Consider the following 22,388-nt stretch of genomic DNA (forward strand, 5'->3'; position numbering starts at 1 on the left):
GTGCTAGCCCCCGTGCGCTCACTTGGGCCTTGCTTTATCCTGTGGCCACCCGGCTCCTGGAAACCGGGCCTCCTTATAAATTACTTACCCTTAAATAAAAGGGTATTTATTTAAACTTTTCTTTGGTGCTTTTATTTGTGAACAAATCACCACTAAAAATTATTTTCCATGTTGATTCTATTTGCAGGGCATTATAGGATAATTTTTAAAACACATCTAAATGCATTTTAGATATTTATTTAAAATGAGCACTTTCTCCAGAGAGAACTATCACTCCCACAAGCTATTATAAATACGGATTTATGTGTGATCAGCCCAGTTATGCCCTATTTTTGCGTTTTCACAGTGTACTTAAAACTCTCAAAATGACTTTCTAGTACTATTTAATCTGTCTAATCTGTGAGAATAGAAAGTTAAATACGTTACAGTAGAATTGTATGTATTCATAACATTTCTTTATGTGATTCACAGGAAGACCGTGTACCCAGCTACAGCTTCTAAACCCAGAACGTTTTGCACGTCTTATCAAAGAAGTAGTGAACACATTCTGGCCTGGCAGGGAGTTGATTGTTCAGTGGTATCCATGTGATGAAGACAAAAAGCACCCATCTATTTCGTGGCTTAAAATGGTGTGGAAGAATCTCTATATACATTTTTCAGAGGATTTGACTTTATTTGATGAGATGCCACTAATCCCTAGAACCGCACTAGAAGAAGGTCAGACGTGTGTGGAACTCATCAGACTCAGGATCCCCTCATTAGTCATTTTAGATGATGAATCTGAAGCACAGCTCCCAGAATTTTTAGCTGACGTTGTACAAAAACTTGGAGGGATTGTCCTTAAGCAATTAGATGCCTCCATACAACATCCACTTATTAAAAAATACATTCATTCGCCATCCCCAAGTGCTGTTCTGCAGATGATGGAGAAGATGCCTCTGCAGAAGCTGTGCAACCAGGTTGCGTCGCTCCTTCCAACGCACAAAGATGCCCTAAGGAAGTTCTTAGCTAACTTAACTGATAGCAGTGAAAAGGAGAAAAGAGTAATTCAGGAACTGACAATATTCAAGCGCATTAACTATTCATCCAGTCAGGGGATCTCCTCCTACACCAAGCTGAAGGGCTGCAGGGTCCTGCACCACACATCCAGGCTCCCGGCTGGCCTGCGGCTCTCCATCTCAGTCGTGGACAGCAGTGATGAGGCCACCATCCGCCTGGCAAACCTGCTCAAGGTGGAGAAGGTAAAGACCACCAGCTGCCTAAAGCTTATCTTAAAAGACATCGAAAATGCATTTTATTCACACGAGGAGATGACACACCTTATGCTGTGGGTCCTCGAGAATCTATCCTCTCTTAAAAATGAGAATCCAAATGTGCTTGATTGGCTAATGCCATTAAAATTCATTCAGATCTCACAGGAGCGGCTGGTGTCGGCCAGTGAGCTCTTTGACCCTGATGTGGAAGTGTTAAAGGACCTCTTCTATGATGAAGAGGAAACTTGTTTCCCACCCTCAGCTTTTACCTCACCAGATATTCTTCACTCTTTAAGACAGATTGGTTTAAAAAACGAAGCCAGTCTCAAAGAGAAAGATGTTGTGCAAGTGGCTAAAAAAATTGAAGCTCTACAGGCCAGCTCTTGTCCAAATCAGGAAATGCTCCTGAAGAAAGCCAGAACGCTCTTACTGGTCTTAAATAAGAACCACGCCCTGCTGCAGTCACCTGAAGGGAAGATGGCCCTGAAGAAAATAAAATGGGCTCCAGCTTGCAAGCAAAGGCCTCCAAACTACCCAGGATCCTTAGTCTGGAAAGGGGATCTCTGGGATCTCTGTGCCCCCGCGGACATGTGTGACGCGGCCCATGCCATTCTGGTCGGCTCATCACTTCCTCTTGTTGAGAGTGTCCACGTGAACTTGGAAGAAGCTTTAGGTATCTTCACAAAACCTGATATCAATGCTGTCTTAAAGCACTTTAAAATTGTTGTCGATTGGTATACTTCGAACACCTTTAGTGATGAAGACTACTATCAGTTCCAGCACATTTTGCTCGAAATTTATGGATTCATGCATGATCATTTAAATGAAGGGAAGGATGCTTTTAGAGCCTTAAAATTTCCATGGGTTTGGACTGGCAAAAAGTTCTGTCCTCTCGCCCAAGCTGTGATAAAACCGTTTTATGATCTTGACCTTCAGCCTTATTTGCACAGTGTGCCTAAGACCATGGCAAAGTTCCATCAGCTGTTCAAGGCCTGCGGTTCAGTAGAGGAGCTGACACCAGATCACATTTCCATGGTCATTCAGAAGGTGTACCTCAAAAGCGGCCAAGACCTCAGTGACCAAGAAAGCAAACAGAATCTTCATCTGATGTTGAATATCATCCGATGGCTTTATAGCAATCAGATTCCAGCAAGCCTCAACACACCAGTTCCTATACATCATAGCAGAGATCCTTCCAAGCTTATCATGAAGCCAATTCATGAATGCTGTTACTGTGACATCAAAGTTGATGACCTGAATGACTTACTGGAAGATTCCGTGGAACCAATCATTTTGGTGCATGAGGACATACCCATGAAAACTGCAGAGTGGCTGAAAGTCCCATGCCTCAGTACAAGACTGATCAACCCCGAAAACATGGGCTTTGAGCAGTCAGGACAAAGAGAACCACTGACTGTAAGAATTAAAAATATTCTGGAAGAATACCCTTCAGTGTCAGATATCTTTAAAGAACTTCTTCAAAATGCTGACGACGCAAATGCAACAGAATGCAGCTTCATGATTGACATGAGAAGAAACATGGACATTCGAGAGAATCTCCTGGACCCGGGGATGGCAGTGTGTCATGGGCCGGCTCTGTGGTCGTTCAACAACTCTCAATTCTCAGATTCGGACTTTGTGAACATAACAAGGCTAGGGGAATCTTTAAAGAGGGCAGAAGTTGACAAAGTTGGGAAATTTGGTCTTGGGTTTAATTCCGTGTACCACATCACCGACATTCCCATCATCATGAGTCGAGAATTCATGATAATGTTTGATCCCAACATAAACCACATCAGTAAACACATTAAAGACAGATCTAATCCCGGGATCAAAATTAATTGGAGTAAACAGCAGAAAAGACTTAGGAAATTTCCTAATCAGTTCAAACCATTCATAGACGTATTTGGCTGTCAGTTACCTCTGACCGTGGAAGCACCTTACAGCTATAGTGGGACTCTGTTCCGACTGTCCTTTAGAACTCAGCAGGAAGCCAAAGTGAGTGAAGTTAGCAGTACCTGCTACAACACAGCAGATATTTACTCTCTTGTGGATGAATTCAGTCTCTGTGGACACAGGCTTATCATTTTCACTCAGAGTGTAACCTCAATGTATCTGAAGTACTTGAAAATTGAGGAAACCAATCCCAGCTTAGCTCAAGATACAATCATAATTAAAAAAAAATTGTGCTCTTCCAAAGCATTGATTGCACCTGTCATCAGTGTTTTAAAAGAAGCTGCTAAGCTCATGAAGACTTGCGACAGCAGTAACAAGAAGCTCCCCGCTGATGCACCCAAGTCCGCTTGCATCCTTCAGATCACAGTGGAGGAATTTCACCACGTGTTCAGAAGGATTGCTGATTTACAGTCGCCACTTTTTAGAGGTCCAGATGATGACCCAGCTGCTCTCTTTGAAATGGCTAAGTCCGGCCAATCCAAAAAGCCATCGGATGAGTTACCACAAAAAACAATGGAGTGTACTGTGTGGCTTATATGTACCTGCATGGATACAGGAGAGGCTCTCAAGTTTTCCCTGAGTGAGAGCGGGAGAAGGCTGGGAGTGGTTCCTTGTGGGGCTGTGGGAGTTTTTCTGGCTGAGATCCAGGACGGGAAGTGGGCTGTGAGACCACAGGCTGGGGAGGTGTTCTGCTATTTGCCCCTACGAATCAAAACAGGATTGCCAGTTCACATCAACGGGTGCTTTGCTGTTACTTCAAACAGGAAAGAGATCTGGAAGACAGATACAAAAGGATGCTGGAACACCACCTTCATGAGACACGTGGTTGTGAAAGCTTACCTAGAGGCACTCAGCATCCTGCGTGACCTGGCCATGAGTGGGGAGCTGATGGACTATACTTACCATGCAGTGTGGCCTGACCCTGATCTGGTTCATGATGACTTCTCTGTAATTTGTCAAGGGTTTTATGAAGATATAGCTCACGGGAAAGGGAAGGAATTGACAAGAGTCTTCTCTGATGGATCCACATGGGTTTCCATGAAGAATGTGAGATTTCTAGATGACTGTATACTTAAGAGAAGAGATGTTGGTCCAGCAGCCTTCAAGATATTTTTGAAATACCTCAAGAAGACTGGGTCGAAAAACCTCTGTGCTGTTGAACTTCCTTCTTCAGTAAAATTAGGATTTGAAGAAGCTGGCTGCAAACAGATACTGCTTGAAAATACATTTTCAGAGAAACAGTTTTTTTCAGAAGTGTTTTTTCCAAATATTCAAGAAATTGAAGCAGAACTCAGAGATCCTTTAATGAATTTTGTTCTGAATGAGAAAGTTGATGAGTTCTCAGGAATTCTTCGTGTTACTCCATGTATCCCTTGCTCGCTGGAGGGGCATCCTCTGGTTTTACCATCAAGATTAATCCACCCTGAAGGACGGGTTGCAAAGTTATTTGATACTAAAGACGGACGATTTCCTTACGGCTCTACTCAGGACTACCTAAATCCTATTATTCTGATTAAACTCGTCCAGTTAGGTATGGCAAAAGATGATATTTTATGGGATGACATGCTAGAACGTGCCGAGTCAGTAGCTGAAATTAATAAAAGTGATCACGGTGCTGCTTGCCTAAGAAGTAGCATCCTGTTAAGTCTTATTGATGAAAAACTAAAAATAAGGGATCCTAGAGCAAAGGACTTTGCTGCAAAATATCAAACAATCCCCTTCCTCCCGTTTCTCACAAAACCAGCAGGTTTTTCTTTGGACTGGAAAGGTAACAGTTTTAAGCCTGAAACCATGTTTGCAGCAACCGACCTTTATACAGCTGAGCATCAGGATATAGTTTGTCTTTTGCAGCCAGTTCTAAACGAAAATTCACATTCCTTCAGAGGCTGCGGTTCAGTGCCACTGGCTGTTAAAGAGTTTTTGGGGTTACTGCGGAAGCCCACAGTTGACCTGGTCATAAACCAATTGAGAGAAGTTGCAAAATCAGTTGATGATGGAATCACATTGTACCAGGAGAACATCACCAATGCTTGCTACAAATACCTTCATGAAGCAATGATGCAAAGTGACATCACTAAGATATCAATTATTGAAAAGTTAAAAACGTTTAGCTTCATTCTAGTTGAGAGTGCATATGTTGACTCAGAAAAAATTGCTTTTCATTTGAATTTTGAAGCAGCCCCATACCTTTATCAGTTGCCTAATAAATATAAAAATAGTTTCCGTGAACTTTTTGAAAGTGTGGGTGTGAGGCAGTCTTTTACTGTTGAAGATTTTGCCCTTGTTTTGGAATCTATTGCTCAAGAAAAAGAAACAAAACAAATAACAGAAGAGAATTTTCAGCTTTGCCGGCGAATAATCAGTGAAGGAATATGGAGTCTCATTAGAGAAAAGAAACAAGAATTTTGTGAGAAAAATTATGGCCATATATTATTGCCAGATACTAATCTTAAGCTTCTCCCTGCAAAATCTTTATGCTACAATGATTGTCCCTGGATAAAAGTAAAGGATAGCACTGTAAAATACTGTCATGCAGATATACCGAGGGAAGTGGCTGTGAAACTAGGAGCAGTACCAAAGCGGCATAAAGCCTTAGAAAGGTATGCGTCCAACATCTGCTTTACAACACTGGGCACTGAATTTGGACAGAAGGAAAAACTGACCAGCAGAATTAAGAGTATCCTTAATGCCTATCCTTCAGAAAAGGAAATGCTGAAAGAACTTCTTCAGAATGCTGATGATGCAAAGGCTACAGAAATCTGTTTTGTGTTTGACCCTCGACAGCATCCAGTTGATAGGATATTTGACGACAAGTGGGCCCCCTTGCAGGGGCCAGCACTGTGTGTGTACAACAACCAGCCTTTCACAGAAGACGATGTCAGAGGGATTCAGAACCTCGGGAAAGGCACCAAGGAAGGAAATCCGTGTAAAACTGGACAATACGGAATAGGATTCAATTCTGTGTATCACATTACAGACTGCCCTTCTTTTATTTCCGGCAATGACATCCTGTGTATTTTTGATCCTCATGCCAGATACGCACCAGGAGCCACATCTGTTAGTCCTGGACGCATGTTTAGAGATTTGGATGCAGATTTTAGGACACAGTTCTCAGATGTTCTGGATCTTTATCTGGGAACCCACTTTAAACTGGATAATTGCACAATGTTTCGATTTCCTCTTCGTAATGCAGAAATGGCAAAAGTTTCAGAAATTTCTTCAGTTCCATCATCAGACAGAATGGTCCAGAATCTTTTGGACAAACTGCGGTCAGATGGGGCTGAACTTTTAATGTTTCTTAATCACATGGAAAAAATTTCTATTTGTGAAATAGATAAAGCTACGGGAGCCCTAAACGTGCTGTATTCTGTGAAGGGCAACATCACCGATGGAGACAGGCTGAAAAGGAAGCAGTTTCATGCATTTGTGATTGACAGTGTCACTAAAAAGAGGCCGCTCAAGGACATACCAGTTCAGCAGATCACCTACACTATGGATACGGAGGACTCTGAGGGAAACCTTACCACCTGGCTAATTTGTAATAGATCAGGTTTTTCAAGTATGGAGAAAGTATCTAAGAGTGTTATATCAGCTCACAAGAACCAAGATATCACTCTCTTCCCACGTGGTGGAGTAGCTGCCTGCATCACCCACAACTACAAAAAGCCCCACAGGGCCTTCTGCTTTCTGCCCCTCTCTTTAGAGACGGGGTTACCGTTTCATGTGAATGGCCACTTTGCTCTCGATTCAGCCAGGAGGAACCTGTGGCGGGATGACAATGGGGTGGGTGTTCGGAGTGACTGGAACAACAGCTTAATGACGGCCCTGATCGCTCCCGCGTACGTCGAGTTATTAATCCAGTTAAAAAAGCGCTATTTCCCTGGTTCTGACCCGACGTTATCGGTCTTACAGAACACGCCTATTCATGTTGTAAAGGACACCTTAAAGAAGTTTTTGTCATTCTTCCCAGTCAACAGGCTTGATCTACAGCCAGATTTATACTGTCTGGTGAAAGCACTTTACAGCTGCATCCACGAGGACATGAAGCGCCTTTTACCCGTTGTGCGGGCTCCGAACATTGATGGCTCCGACCTGCACTCTGCAGTTATAATCACCTGGATTAATATGTCGACTTCAAATAAAACCAGACCATTTTTTGACAATTTGCTGCAGGATGAATTACACCACCTTAAAAATGCAGACTATAACATCACCACACGCAAAACAGTGGCAGAAAATGTCTATAGGCTGAAACACCTGCTTTTGGAAATTGGCTTCAACTTGGTTTATAACTGTGATGAAACTGCTAATCTGTACCACTGTCTGATAGACGCCGATATTCCTGTTAGTTATGTCACCCCTGCTGACGTGCGATCTTTTTTAATGACGTTTTCCTCTCCCGATACTAATTGCCATATTGGGAAGCTGCCTTGTCGTCTCCAGCAGACTAACCTGAAACTTTTTCACAGTTTAAAACTCTTAGTTGATTACTGTTTTAAGGATGCAGAAGAAAACGGGATTGAAGTGGAGGGACTGCCCCTTCTCATTACATTAGACAGTGTTTTGCAAACTTTTGATGCAAAACGACCCAAGTTTCTAACAACATACCATGAACTGATTCCATCCCGCAAAGACTTGTTCATGAATACATTGTACCTGAAGTACAGTAATATTTTACTGAACTGTAAAGTTGCAAAAGTGTTTGACATTTCCAGCTTTGCTGACTTGTTATCCTCTGTGTTGCCCCGTGAATATAAGACCAAAAGTTGCACAAAGTGGAAAGACAGTTTTACAAGTGAGTCTTGGCTTAAGAGTGCATGGCATTTTATCAGCGAATCCGTAAATGTGAAAGAGGATCAAGAAGAGACAAAAGCAACCTTTGACACTGTTGTTGACACCCTAAAAGACTGGGCATTGCTCCCTGGAACAAAGTTTACTGTGTCAGCCAATCAGCTTGTAGTTCCCGAAGGTGATGTTCTGCTTCCTCTAAGTCTCATGCACATTGCAGTCTTTCCAAATGGCCAGAGTGATAAGGTTTTTCATGCTCTCATGAAAGCTGGCTGTATTCAGCTTGCTTTGAACAAAATCTGCTCCAAAGACAGTGCATTTGTTCCTCTGCTGTCATGTTACACAGCAAACATAGAGAGCCCCACAAGCATTTTGAAGGCTGTGCATTATATGGTCCAAACCTCAACTTTTAGAACTGAAAAATTAGTGGAAAGTGACTTTGAAGCACTTTTGATGTATTTCAACTGCAATTTGAATCACTTGATGTCCCAAGATGACGTAAAAATTTTAAAGTCACTCCCATGCTACAAATCCATCAGCGGTCGCTATATGAGCATTGCGAAATTTGGAACATGCTATGTGCTTACAAAAAGTATTCCTTCCGCTGAAGTGGAAAAATGGACACAATCATCGTCCTCTGCATTTCTTGAAGAAAAAATACACTTAAAAGAACTATATGAGGTGCTAGGTTGTGTGCCTGTAGATGATCTTGAGGTCTATTTGAAACACCTCTTACCAAAAATCGAAAATCTCTCTTATGATGCAAAATTAGAGCATTTGATCTATCTTAAGAATAGACTCTCAAGTATTGAAGAATTGTCAGAGATCAAGGAACAACTTTTCGAAAAACTGGAAAGTTTATTGATAATCCATGACACTAACAGTCGACTAAAGCAAGCCAAACATTTCTATGATAGAACTGTGAGAGTTTTTGAAGTTATGCTTCCCGAAAAATTGTTTATTCCTAAGGACTTCTTTAAAAAATTGGAACAACTTATAAAACCCAAAAATCAAGTTGCATTTATGACATCCTGGGTAGAATTCTTAAGAAATATCGGACTAAAACACATCCTTTCTCAGCAGCAGTTGTTACAGTTTGCTAAGGAGATCAGTGTGAGGGCTAATACAGAAAACTGGTCTAAAGAAACACTGCAAAATACAGTCGATATCCTTCTCCACCATATATTCCAAGAACGAATGGATTTGTTGTCTGGAAATTTTTTGAAAGAACTGTCTTTAATACCATTCTTATGTCCCGAGCGGGCCCCTGCCGAATTCATTCGATTTCATCCTCAGTATCAAGAGGTAAACGGAACGCTTCCTCTTATAAAGTTCAACGGAGCACAGGTGAATCCAAAATTCAAGCAGTGCGACGTGCTCCAGCTGTTATGGACGTCATGCCCTATTCTTCCAGAGAAAGCTACCCCCTTGAGCATCAAAGAACAAGAAGGGAGTGACCTTGGTCCACAAGAACAGCTGGAGCAGGTTTTAAGTATGCTGAATGTGAACCTGGACCCCCCTCTGGATAAGGTCATCAATAACTGCAGGAACATATGCAACATCACAACTCTGGATGAAGACATGGTCAAGACTAGAGCAAAGGTCTTAAGGAGCATATACGAGTTTCTCAGCGCAGAGAAAAGGGAGTTCCGTTTTCAGCTGCGGGGCGTTGCTTTTGTGATGGTGGAAGATGGCTGGAAACTTCTGAAGCCGGAGGAGGTGGTGATCAATCTTGAGTACGAGTCTGATTTTAAACCGTATCTGTACAAGCTGCCTTTAGAACTGGGCACCTTTCACCAGCTGTTCAAACACTTAGGCACTGAAGATATCATTTCAACCAAGCAGTATGTTGAAGTGCTGAGCCGCATATTCAAAAATTCTGAAGGAAAACAGTTAGATCCTAATGAAATGCGCACCGTTAAGAGAGTCGTTTCTGGCTTGTTCAAGAGTCTACAGAATGACTCGGTGAAGGTGCGGGGCGATCTCGAGAACATCCGGGACCTTGCACTCTACCTGCCAAGCCAGGATGGGAGGCTGGTGAAGTCCAACATCCTGGTGTTTGATGACGCCCCGCATTACAAGAGCAGGATCCAGGGCAATATCGGTGTGCAGATGCTGGTGGATCTCAGCCAGTGCTACCTGGGGAAAGACCACGGGTTCCACACGAAGCTGACTATGCTCTTTCCTCAGAAACTCAGACCACGTCTGCTGAGCAGCATCCTCGAGGAGCAGTTGGATGAGGAGACTCCCAGGGTCTGCCAGTTTGGAGCGCTGTGCTCTCTTCAGGGCAGGCTGCAGTTACTCCTGTCCTCTGAACAGTTCATCACGGGCCTGATCAGAATCATGAAGCATGAAAACGATAACGCTTTTCTGGCCAACGAGGAGAAAGCCGTGCGACTCTGCAAAGCTCTAAGAGAAGGCTTGAAAGTGTCCTGTTTCGAGAAGCTTCAGACAACATTAAGAGTTAAAGGTTTCAATCCTATTCCTCAGAGCAGAAGTGAAACTTTTGCTTTCCTGAAGAGGTTTGGGAATGCAGTCATCCTGCTCTACATACAGCATTCAGACAGTAAAGACATTAACTTCCTGTTAGCCCTGGCAATGACGCTTAAATCAGCGACCGACAATTTGATTTCCGACACTTCATATCTAATTGCTATGCTAGGATGCAATGATATTTACAGGATCAGTGAGAAACTCGACAGTTTAGGAGTGAAATACGACTCTTCAGAACCATCGAAACTTGAACTTCCAATGCCCGGCACTCCGATACCTGCTGAGATTCATTACACTCTGCTCATGGACCCAATGAATGTCTTTTATCCCGGGGAATACGTCGGGTACCTCGTTGATGCTGAAGGTGGGGAGATCTATGGGTCGTACCAGCCGACATATACATACGCCATTATCGTACAGGAAGTTGAAAGAGAAGATGCTGACAACTCTAGTTTTCTAGGAAAGATATATCAGATTGATATTGGTTATAGTGAATATAAAATAGTTAGCTCTCTTGATCTGTATAAGTTTTCAAGGCCAGAGGAAAGCTCTCAGAGCAGAGACAGTGCCCCTTCCACACCCACCAGCCCTACAGAGTTCCTGGCCCCTGGTCTACGAAGTATCCCTCCTCTTTTCTTTGGTAGGGAGAGCCACAAGACCTCATCTTCGAAGCATCATTCCCCCAAGAAGCTTATGGTGAATTCTTTACCAGAAATTTTAAAAGAAGTGACATCAGTGGTGGAGCAAGCTTGGAAGCTTCCAGAATCTGAAAGAAAAAAGATTATTAGGCGGTTGTATTTGAAATGGCACCCTGACAAAAACCCAGAGAATCATGACATTGCTAATGAAGTTTTTAAACATCTGCAGAATGAAATTAACAGATTAGAGAAACAGGCTTTTCTAGATCAAAATGCAGACAGAGCCTCGAGGCGAACGTTTTCAACCTCAGCATCCCGATTTCAGTCAGAGAAGTACTCATTTCAGCGATTTTACACTTCATGGAATCAAGAAGCAACGAGCCATAAATCTGAAAGGCAACAACAAAATAAGGAAAAATGCCCACCTTCAGCCGGACAGACTTACTCTCCGAGGTTCTTTGTTCCCCCCACCTTCAAGTCAGTCGGTAACCCAGTCGAAGCACGCAGGTGGCTACGACAAGCCAGAGCCAATTTCTCAGCCGCCAGGAATGACCTCCACAAAAACGCCAACGAATGGGTGTGCTTCAAATGTTTCCTCTCTACCAAGCTGGCTCTGATCGCCGCCGACTATGCTGTGCGGGGCAAGTCCGACAAAGACGTGAAGCCGACTGCACTCGCGCAGAAAATAGAGGAATACAGTGAGCATCTGGAAGGCCTGACGAATGACGTCCACACCTTGGAAGCTTACGGTGTAGACAGTTTAAAAACAAGGTACCCCGATCTGCTGCCTTTCCCACAGATCCCGAATGACAGGTTCACTTCTGAGGTTGCCATGAGAGTGATGGAATGTACTGCCTGTATCATCATAAAACTTGAAAATTTTATACAACAAAAAGTGTGAACGCATTTAAAGAAAAAGCAGAGCTAGGTCTCGAATGTGTTGTAGCACAAGTATGAATTGCTGTCCTTAAGCTTCCTTGCCAGTTATTTAGGAATTGCGAAGCACACTGCAGACTGTTTGGGGAGAATTTTGGAGTTGTTATTAACATGAATTTCAACAGAAGACGTTAACTGGATCTAAGAACTATTTTGAGGCTGGTGGTGAACTGTGGAATTGCTGGAGGCAGCTGGCCGGCTGCGGTGGCGGCTTGTTGGACTGCACTTTATACAACCAAAGCTCAGCAGTTTGTTAGATAAGAGTCTCTCTGTCTCTGGTTAGGGTGAAGTTAGTTTTATGTCTTCCATGTAGGAGCTAATGAAACACTGGACATATCATTGGTTTAAACAAATAAGGGGAATTAAGTCTTCGGAGCTTATTATCTCTTTATGTGGATCCTCTTGGGTGTGTTATTTTCTTATCAGCTGGATCCGATCATGAATTTTTTGCAATTTTACCTATTGGACCCTCAGTACATGTATAACATGGTACAGTACTTTACTCCTGAATATTACTTGATTGAGACTCTGCAGACGGTACTGCTGGGACGCACTGAGTACACTTTACATCCTTGTTCTGGATGTCCTCCCGCCCTGGGTTTACAGGCTTCCTGGTTCGTGAAGGTAGCACGTGGGAGACCCCAGTGGTGGCCGTTCTGGCCTCTGGATGTGAATACTGCTTCCAAGAACCGCCTGCCAAAGCGACATCTGTCACCTGTTAGAACATTTGCTTTATGTTTGTTTGTACATATTTTCCACGAACGTCATAATTTATATAGTGTGGCTGAACAGGATGTGACCTTTCGTTGTCTAAAGGTGCTGCAGTAAACATTTTTTGTCCTTCAACATGGCACTTAGTGGAGTTTTTTGGATTTCACTTTGAAGGCATTAAAAAATTGTAAAATCATGTGACAATATCTAATAAGTTATAAAATAGGAATTATCAGCTTGTGTTTTCCCCATGAACGATTCAGAACTGACATTTAATTTTTATCATGTTTGAATGTCCTACGAACATACTTCTTTTGCAGAATGTAAAAGAAAGGTGATGATAATTAGTTTCTATAAGTGTGCTGGCTGTAAATGATGCTAAATATAATATTTTATGCAATTAAGGGCTTATGGAACATATTAAAACTTTTTTACTTTTATTGGTAATAAGGAATGTTTGCGCCTCCACTATTGTATTGCTTCTGGATGTGAAGCCATGTGATCATTTCTGCTATTATATTAAGTGCCACAATTTTAATAAAGCAAATGTACATATGAAATCATTGTAGCTGGTATTTCCTGAGAAACAGTTCCTTGAAAATCAAACTTAATATCTTCCTATGTGAAGTTCTGACCTGTGTGTATTTGTGTGTTTATTGGAAATATTAGGATAGAACTTTCCTATATATTTTATAGTGGAATTTTAATAGGTTCCTTTTCTTATGATTGAATATAAAGTACTTGACATATACTAGGTTTATTAGGTGCTCACTGATTTTGTTAAGAGTTGATTTTATTTCGCCTTTCTAGGGAATAAAATTAGTTGACATATGTGGTATACATATGTATTTGGAAATATGTTAAATATGGTTCTTCTCTAGGTAGAGGCTGGATTGATACCGACCTTACCTCAGGGGAGGGCTGTGTGCCTGGGGCCAATTCACACTTGAGCGCTAACAGGTAGGACATGTTCATCTTTACACCTCAGGCACAAGGCTTCTAAATCCGGCAGACCAGGCTTGGAATTCTCTGTTCCAGGGCGACCCGAACGCTGGGTCTCCAGCTGCCTGGGACTTAATCTTAAGTTCTTGCTACTTTAAAACTCAGATTCGACACTTGGAATATGTTTCATTGCTTTTGGATATTAAAATGTACACAGAACACCCTGTCTGGCTTTTGTGGTATGATCTAGGTGGAGTTTTGTGTTTTTTTCTAGACTTCCTTTAAAAGAAAAAATACAGGTCCACAGTCCCTTATATGAAACCCTTGCATCCAAATGTTTTTCAGAATTTGGATTTTAGAACATTAATACCAGTGCATATAAACTGGGTTTAATGAGGCTTTTCCATCAGAGTTGGGCAGCTCCCTTTAATCAAACACATTAGTATTTCTGCAGTGAGACCATGAATACCCACCCACAGTAAACTACACAGACGTGAGAAGTAGCCTCATCTAAATTTAGGTCAGGTTTTGCCACCCATAGTTTGCAGTAGATGTATTTGGAAAGTTTTCATTTTTTGGAACTTTTTAGATTTTGAAATTCAGGGTAAGGAATTTTGGACCTGAACTATTTTTTTGTATTAGGCTCCCCTATTTTGTTTTTTTATTAAAAAGAAGGTGGAAACTGCCAGCCGGTGTGTGCGTAGCTGCTCCTGAGAAAGGGGTTGGAACAGGCCTTCTGCAGTCGGGAGCGGGTTCTGTGCTTCCCCGTGAGCGGAAGGGCGGAATGCTCCACAGCCTCCGGGGGGAGACCAGTGACGAGCCTGAGAATGATGGGAAAATGTTCAAATAGCGTTCAGTCAAATAAAGAGAACAGGTCTGCTTTGGGGACTGGTGGGGTTGTCTTTCATTAGCGCCAGCTGACATCTTCTGTCCTTCCAATATTTTGCAGACCTCAAGGATAAAAGCTAGTAGAAAACAGCAGTTAGATGAGATTTTAATGAGTCATGTATGACTCCGGCTTCTACCAGAGACAGAACCAGCAGAAGACACACGGACACAGACCTGGGAAGAGCTGTCCTTCCAGGAGCTGACTTGCCATCGCGGGGGCCGGCAGGTCCGCGACCTGCAGGGCGCGCACCCCACAGGCAGGAGCTGCAGTCGGCAGGTGGAATTTCCTAAAACTCTGGCTTCTGACGCTTCTTCTCCATTTATCTTGTTTTGACAAGTTTGGCCTAAAGTGTCATCACTCCTTCATCGGTCTGGAAGCCGGTCCCGGGCCCCCCGTGCTGTCAGGTGTGGGCGAGACTGGGGAAGACTTGGATACCAAAGCCAACGCGAGGTACATTTTACTGAAAAATAAGAGCTGTGTTTAAAATTTGGGCTTGTTTCTCCTGTAGCTGCTAAGTGGCCCGGGAAGTGCCCTCATTTATTCTGGATACAAAGCCCAGGACAAAAGGTGAAGCCGCACTGACTGTTAGCTCAGAATCCACCTTTTGTCCTCGGTGCCCTTAGACCCGCTTGTTCCACCCGCTTGTTTATACGTGACCCAAAGTTTGTTCGGTTATTAAACCACAGCCAATTTGCAGTGGCATTTACAATACGGAGAAGCCAGCTAAAGCCAAGGGAGAAGAGGCGTGTTGGATCAGGGAAGGGAGGGGACGAGAACCAATACAAATCGACCCAGCCTCGCGGGAGCTCCCACCCTGCTTCCCTGTCCGCGCATGAGTGGAGACTGACCTGGGGGTGCCCGGGAGGGCAGGGGGACCTGAACTCGTGTAGGGGCTGCGGAGTTGGAGCCTGCAGGGGTGGGAGAGGTTCGGGGTTGTTCTGCTGAAAGGTCTTAGCAAGTCCATTTTGCTGCAAATCCAACTTTACTATTAAAGCTGATATTTTGATCTTCATCTTTTTCACTTGTGTCTGCTTCTCAGTCGGTTCGGAAATTGGAAAAGAAACAAGGGCTGTTTTGCGAGGTCACTAAAATTATGAGCACTGGACGGTCGGTAAGCGCTTAGGGTGTAGGGCTATCGTGTGTATGCCTCATTGGGTACATTCATAAGCATGGCCTTGCACCTTTAATGGAAATTTAAGTTACACTGTATAATGTACTTAAGAAGACAGGTTTATGTAACACATCTTAGAATACAGCCCATCTAAAAGTTCTTATTCTAAGCAAGGAGAAATTCCTGATCACTCTGTAGAATGAAGCTAGAAACAACTTTAGGGATGATTCCATTATAGCAGAGGAGCAAAAAGATCTGATTTACACCTTTTGTTTAAAAGGTTCTATTCCCCACACTTTCTCTTTGATTGTTCTTCTCGACCTCACTTTATCATCGGCGTCATTTTTTTTGACATGTACACACGTTCTATGAGAACCAAACTAGTTTAGCAATGTTCCATGGTGATCCTGTGTTCCATCCACATCAACTGGGCTGGAAGACATTTTTCTTTTGCACAGACATGGTACAGGAAAGTACATATGACACAAAAACGGTGACATTATTTACTATGACAATAGGAATGTTAGAGCAAGAAAGCAGACATTAATTTTAAAAATCAGGACTCAACTAAATGGAAAAGGCGAATACCAATTTATAATCTAAAGCCCTCCCCCCGCCCCCAGAAACTAGGAGCATTATATTCAGAGTTGAGTTTGCCCTGAACTGCTTAGGAAACACTGTACTTTTGTTTTGTAATCTCAAGTGTTTATGACACTAGTAATTTAAAAGTCTCGGAGTTGTCAGAAGTGGGCTGCACTGTTAACACCTTGTCAAAACAGCACTGGAAATACTCACTTTTCTCTCAGTTCTGAGACTGTGGAAAGTGAAACTGAAGTTGTGTTTATAGTTATAAGTCCTTTAATTAGAAAGTTGCAGTGCTGGGCTTCCCTGGTGGTGCAGTGGTTAAGAATCCCCCTGCCAGTGCAGGGGACATGGGTTCGAGCCCTGGTCCAGGAAGATCCCACATGCCGTGGAGCAACTAAGCCCGTGCGCCACAACTACTGAGCCTGCGCTCTGGGGCCCGTGAGTCACAACTACTGAGCCTGTGAGCCACAACTACTGAAGCCCACACGCCTAGAGCCCGTGCTCCGCAACAAGAGAAGCCACTGCAATGAGAAGCCGGCGCACCACAATGAAGAGTAGCCCCCGCTCGCTGCAACTAGAGAAAGCCCACGCACTGCAACGAAGACCCAGCGCAGCCAAAAATAAATAATAAATAAATAAATTATAAAACCCCCCAAAGTTGCAGTGCTGTTGGTCCCACCACGTCTTGTGCCATGTGGGGATTCTAATGCTAACAACTGGTAAACCACAAACCAAAACCGACACCCATGGCTCTGTGTGCCAAAGGGCATTTTACAGAGTGAGTGAGTGGCCTCTACAAAACCAACGTGCTCCTGGGTTCAGTGTGCCCCCCGGATGCAAACACACCACAGCCGACGGCGAGTGTGAGAGGCTGACTCCGTGAGGGCCCACCTGGTCCCTCACCCGTCCCGTCAGCTCCTGGGTTCAGTGTGCCCCCCGGATGCAAACACACACCACACAGCCGACGGCGAGTGTAAGAGGCTGACTCCGTGAGGGCCCACCTGGTCCCTCACCCGTCCCGTCAGCTCATGGGTTCAGTGTGCCCACCGGATGCAAATACACATCACACAGCCGACGGCGAGTGTGAGAGGCTGACTCCGTGAGGTCCCACCTGGTCCCTCACCTGTCCCGTCAGCTCATGGGTTCAGTGTGCCCACCGGATGCAAACACACATCACAGCCGACGGCGAGTGTCAGAGGCTGACTCCGTGAGGTCCCACCTGGTCCCTCACCCGTCCCGTCAGCTCCTGGGTTCAGTGTGCCCACCGGATGCAAACACACATCACACAGCCGACGGCGAGTGTGAGAGGCTGACTCCGTGAGGGCCCACCTGGTCCCTCACCCGTCCCGTCAGCTCCTGGGTTCAGTGTGCCCACCGGATGCAAACACACATCACACAGCCGACGGCGAGTGTGAGAGGCTGACTCCGTGAGGTCCCACCTGGTCCCTCACCTGTCCCGTCAGGTAAGCATGCCTGCTGGGTACCTGGGAGCCCCTGCCTACCCGTGGTGCGATTATGGTGGATGACAAACCCCTTTGGACTTTAGTTTCTCCACTTGTCAAGCGAGCACCAGCCCATCTGCGCAGGTATCAGGTAGACTGGTGCCGCGGATGGAATGAGACACAGGTCAAAGTTGTCTGAAGTGAAAACCGATGTGGAAATGCAGGGTCACAGTTTAGTTTAATTTTAACAGATACTGTGTGACCTTGTGACTTGTCTCATCTGAACCTTTTTTATCACCAGTAACTGGGGGAAAAGTAGTACCTACCTCAAAGAGTTATGAGGATTAAAGAAAGTAAGACAAACTGTGAAGTCTGTGAAAAATGTAGGTTGATTTTCATCGCTCATTGACTATATAAAGAAAGCATGGTTTTGTATAATTTATTCCTCTGACTACATATTGAAAATCAAATCAGCCTTAACGTCCCTTCAAAACTTGAAGATTTTCTTGTGAAACCTGACACACGTTGCATTAAAATGAAGAGAGCACTTACAGGTTTTACAGAGGAAAACCTCATGGAACTCTCGCGGCACCTCAGCAGGACCACAGCTACTCTCATGGGGAGTCAGATACCCACAGCTGATATTCCACACAGCAGTTCAATATTTCACTGTAGATCGACGCGTACAAGAAAGGGAAAGTCACAATGGTTCTGATGGAAATGAATCAGTCTAGTGGAATCAACACATTCTCCTGATAGTCCTTTGACTTTTGTGTCTAAGGTCCAGCTGCCACTTTGAGATCATGGAGTTTCATGGGGACACTTGCACTGGTACATTTTTCTTTCTGAGCTCCTTTCGAAAGCAGGTCCTACTTCCTTCCCATGTGCCAACTCAGCTTTACTTTGTCGAGTTGCTCCAGGTGTGAAGGCTTGAGGTCAGCACTCCGAAGCTCACCGAAACGAGGCAGGTAGCTCCGTGGAAGACGCCCCTGGTTTAGAGGCAGATGTGACTGTTCTCGTGGCATGTGGTACCCACGCCGGCCACAGACAGGTAAAGCTTCCCATCTGGACACGCACAGATTTCGTAGAGTCCCTGCAAGCTGCTTGCGGGACCCTGAGTCCCCTGAGCCAACTTGGGTAAACACATGGTTTCAGCGTCGAGCACAAGCTGCTTGAGAGAGAACGAGAGATGAAGTGGTCAAGGAGGAATGGACGCAACAAGCACGAAATTAAATGCTCAAATCGTTCCAAACAAATTCGCTCTTCCTCTGCAGAGAAAATGAAGTAGGCATCTGGCTTGACTGAAATCGAATTACAATTAATCTGATTCTTTAAAAGCCTATTTCTAGTTTACATCCAGGCAGGGGATAAATAGTCCTTAGGAACTGGAGGAAGTCATTTTTTTCTTTTACTCGTTGTGCTAGGCGAGCTAGAAAAACGTATGATGGGACACTTTTATGCAGACCTTTCAGAATTATTTGACCCAAATAATACAATCTTTGCCTGATTCACATTTACCTTGTGTTCCACTTTGACCTTCAGCTTCTCCTCCCTATCAGGATAAAGTATTTGATACAAGCCACAGAAGTAGGTTCATCTTAGTCATTTTAACCTGTGATTGTTGGAATTTCTCCTGATTTTATTTTCCTGTGAGAGGCAATTAAACTCATCCTAATAGCTGTCAACCATTTCCCCAGCTTTTAAAATACGATTTGAAACTCTACTGCCTTCTATGAAATGCAGGAAGGCAGTAGACACACAGACGACTAAAATAAGATGAAAGCCACTGGATGTTTTTGTTCCTGTCGAGGTTTAGTTGAACTGAAATACAAACAAATGGCCATTTATTGAGATCTGGTGATCTGACAGCTTAAGGCAATAAGTGTGGTCACACAGAGCAGACAAGCCTGACCAGGGCGCTCACTTATCAGAAGGAATTAAACCCTGTTTGGGGAGGTTCCACATTCTTCGTCGCCAACAAGGTCGGACCCCTCCTTTGTTTCACGTGGCTCTCATCCTGTATACTCCAAGCTCTTAATAAACTGGCGTTTGCGTCTGCGTCCCCTCTCGGGATGCTGACCTCTTCATGGAAGCGGTGGGTGACAGTACACATGCGTGATAGGCAGGCTTTGCCCTGGGGTCTGGGTCACTGTCAGAGGAGGAAGTCAAGTGGGTCTTATTTTTTTAGAGCAGAACCTATTCAGGTTATTATCTAATGCTTTGGGTTCTGCCCAGTTCTTTGCTTTTCCCTAACTTGCTGGCTTCTCCTTTCTCCTTTTTCCTGGTTAATTGGTTAATTTTTTTCTAGTTATTTTTTTTTCCTGTCCTTCCAGCAAACTCTGGTCACTGATGGTCCATATACTGCTTTGTTGTTCATCTTCATTTGCCTTTTTGGGAGAATATTTTCTGGGAGGCCAGACATCTCTTCACTTTGAACTAGCTCCCAGTAAGAAGGGGCATCAACTCCAAGTATGGGTCGGGCTGACTGCTACTTGTAAAACGACACCCAATTCATGAAAACAAGTAATATTATTTCAAAACTAAGATCACTATAGATTTTTTCAAGGTAACACGCTTTCAGTACGTAGTGACATTATGATTTAGTAAAAAGATTCCAAAATTCCTGGCTTCCACTTTTGCATTTACCTGCTCCATGCATCAAAACTTTGTAAGTTACAACCTGCAGGGGCTTCGCCTGATGACTTTGGTTTCCCACCAGCGGGCTGCCCTCGAGGGTCCTGTGTACTCAGGGGCTGCCTTAACAACACCTCCCTCTTACTATTAAATTAGTATCATTTCAAAGCTATCTTACCGCACTGGGGTTTCATAACCCTGCGACACTCTGATGTAAATACTAGTTCCTGTACTTGACCATTGAGGGTGTAGGCCCAGAGAGGCCTGTTAACGTCCCTGAATTCACACAGTAATTGGCAAACTGGTCTCGCACTAGAAAGGTCAGTAGTGGGGAGCCTGTACCCTGCTGCCCGTTATAGCCACAGTTCGTATCAGCGATGTTTTATTTCTGGACCTGAGGTTCCGGGTTTTTTCTTCCTGTAGCTCTTACTTTTCATATTTAATTTTCGCTTACCCAGAACTTGGTGCGAGCGAGCACCCCTGGCAGTAACAGATGACGGTTGTCACAGGTAACTCCTAGTGACAGCCCTACTGAGGGCAGTTGGCTCACCAGGAAGTGACAGCACTGATGTTCTCTGTAAGCTCTGAGAGTCTAGTACTTTTTCAAAGCTGACAACAACAAGAGACTCGACAGCACAAATACCAAACAAAGCAGTCTGGATCCAACACAGAATGATTTTAACCTTTCTTGGCCCTTCTTTCAGTGCTAAATTGTCTTCTCCTTCCTTTCACATTTTCTGTGCTATGCCTTTCATGACGTTTCTTTACAAACTACCATAAATTTACTATGCCGATGCCTTAACGGACAAGCGTGTCATTCGTGCTCAGGGGACGTGAGGCTTGTGCAACGGGAGGCCCACCCCGCCCCCATCTATTGGACTCACTGTCCCATCACTGCTGTGAAGAACGATGTCCATCTGGGAAAGGGCCTCGATTTTCCCTGCAGCAGCTTGAATATGAACGCCTTTCGGGGCGTCCATGCTGAGACTCCGTGTCGGGGATTCTAGTCTGAAATGAGGGAGAGAAACCAGGAAAAATAGCATAAGAAACAGCCACCCCAGGAATCCCCCAACCAAGGGCTTAGCATAGAAAATATAATCAGTAAAGTATATGGTATTTTCACTCATTCTTGAATGCTAACATAGGGCACGTTACTCATTGATAAATCCAGAAATAAAGTGCAGTAAAGAATTTTAACTTCCCATCAATGGAGTCCATGAAATTAGCATCCTCTGAAGATAGATGCAAACATTAGACAGTCCTAGCCCTGTGCAGTAGCTTTGACGGCGTGGTTAGCACTCTGGCACACCACAGCAGAAGAAAATGCTATTGGTGAATATCTCTGGAAAACTATTTTTTAGCTAAAATACAAACTTCTTCGGGAAAAAGAGAAATTTAAGCGCAACGCGTACATCTGCTAACACGTTCACAAAATAGGATGTAAATCTGGACTCTAGGTGTTGTTTGCTTTTTTTTTTTTCATTTAGGAAGATTACAGGGCAGATGCAAAGATTTCTTTTGGAAAAATACTGAATTAATGGAGTTGACAGGGTGGAGACTGGCCTCCGCTGGCGTTGTTTTTGTAAAACGTCTCAGCATCTCCTTGTGACGTAGTCAAACACAGATACAGAACCAGGAACACAGGAGCAGAAAAATTCTCTTATTTGCCTCCGCCTGGAAAAGACTGAGTTTCCACCAGATGGCACAACGTGATCACTGGACAGGTTTTTCAGCTGCTCCAACCTGACTCAACCAAAAGCTGAAAGGGCGACTTCCTTGAAATGTGTAAAGCTCCACAAGAAGGAGAACACAAGGTGGAGGGGGGCAGGAGACAGAAAGGGTGACGTTTAAGAGGAGCGAAGGGCCTGGGAATGAATTTGCTGCTGAACTGACTGAGTGATCGACTTTCACAATTCTTTAAAATTGAAGTCTAGTTGACTTACAATGCCGTGTTAATTTCTGCTGTACAGCAAAGTGACTCAGTTGTACATACGTATATTATTTTTGCTA

At 43.9% G+C, this 22,388-nt stretch overlaps 2 protein-coding genes across 14 annotated transcripts in view; one reads left to right on the top strand and one right to left on the bottom strand.

Annotated features, from left to right (window-relative positions):
* SACS (sacsin molecular chaperone) overlaps positions 1-13,335 on the top strand; it is a 76,536-nt gene extending 63,201 nt beyond the window's left edge. For both annotated transcript variants that reach the window (XM_067713727.1, XM_067713728.1), the window contains one exon: positions 472-13,335. In XM_067713727.1, coding sequence (XP_067569828.1) covers positions 472-12,029 — 11,558 coding nt within the window. In that variant the 3' untranslated portion in view covers positions 12,030-13,335. The remainder of the gene's footprint in view (positions 1-471) is intronic.
* The window catches only part of SGCG (sarcoglycan gamma), a 50,521-nt gene continuing 40,505 nt past the window's right edge, over positions 12,373-22,388 (bottom strand). For all 12 annotated transcript variants that reach the window (XM_067713740.1, XM_067713735.1, XM_067713733.1 and 9 more), the window contains 2 exons: positions 21,263-21,386; positions 12,373-18,912 (listed from right to left, as the gene is read on the bottom strand). In XM_067713740.1, coding sequence (XP_067569841.1) covers positions 18,739-18,912; positions 21,263-21,386 — 298 coding nt within the window. In that variant the 3' untranslated portion in view covers positions 12,373-18,738. The remainder of the gene's footprint in view (positions 18,913-21,262; positions 21,387-22,388) is intronic.

This window comes from Pseudorca crassidens, chromosome 18 (genome assembly GCF_039906515.1).
Source record: "Pseudorca crassidens isolate mPseCra1 chromosome 18, mPseCra1.hap1, whole genome shotgun sequence".
Classification (NCBI taxonomy): domain Eukaryota; kingdom Metazoa; phylum Chordata; class Mammalia; order Artiodactyla; family Delphinidae; genus Pseudorca; species Pseudorca crassidens.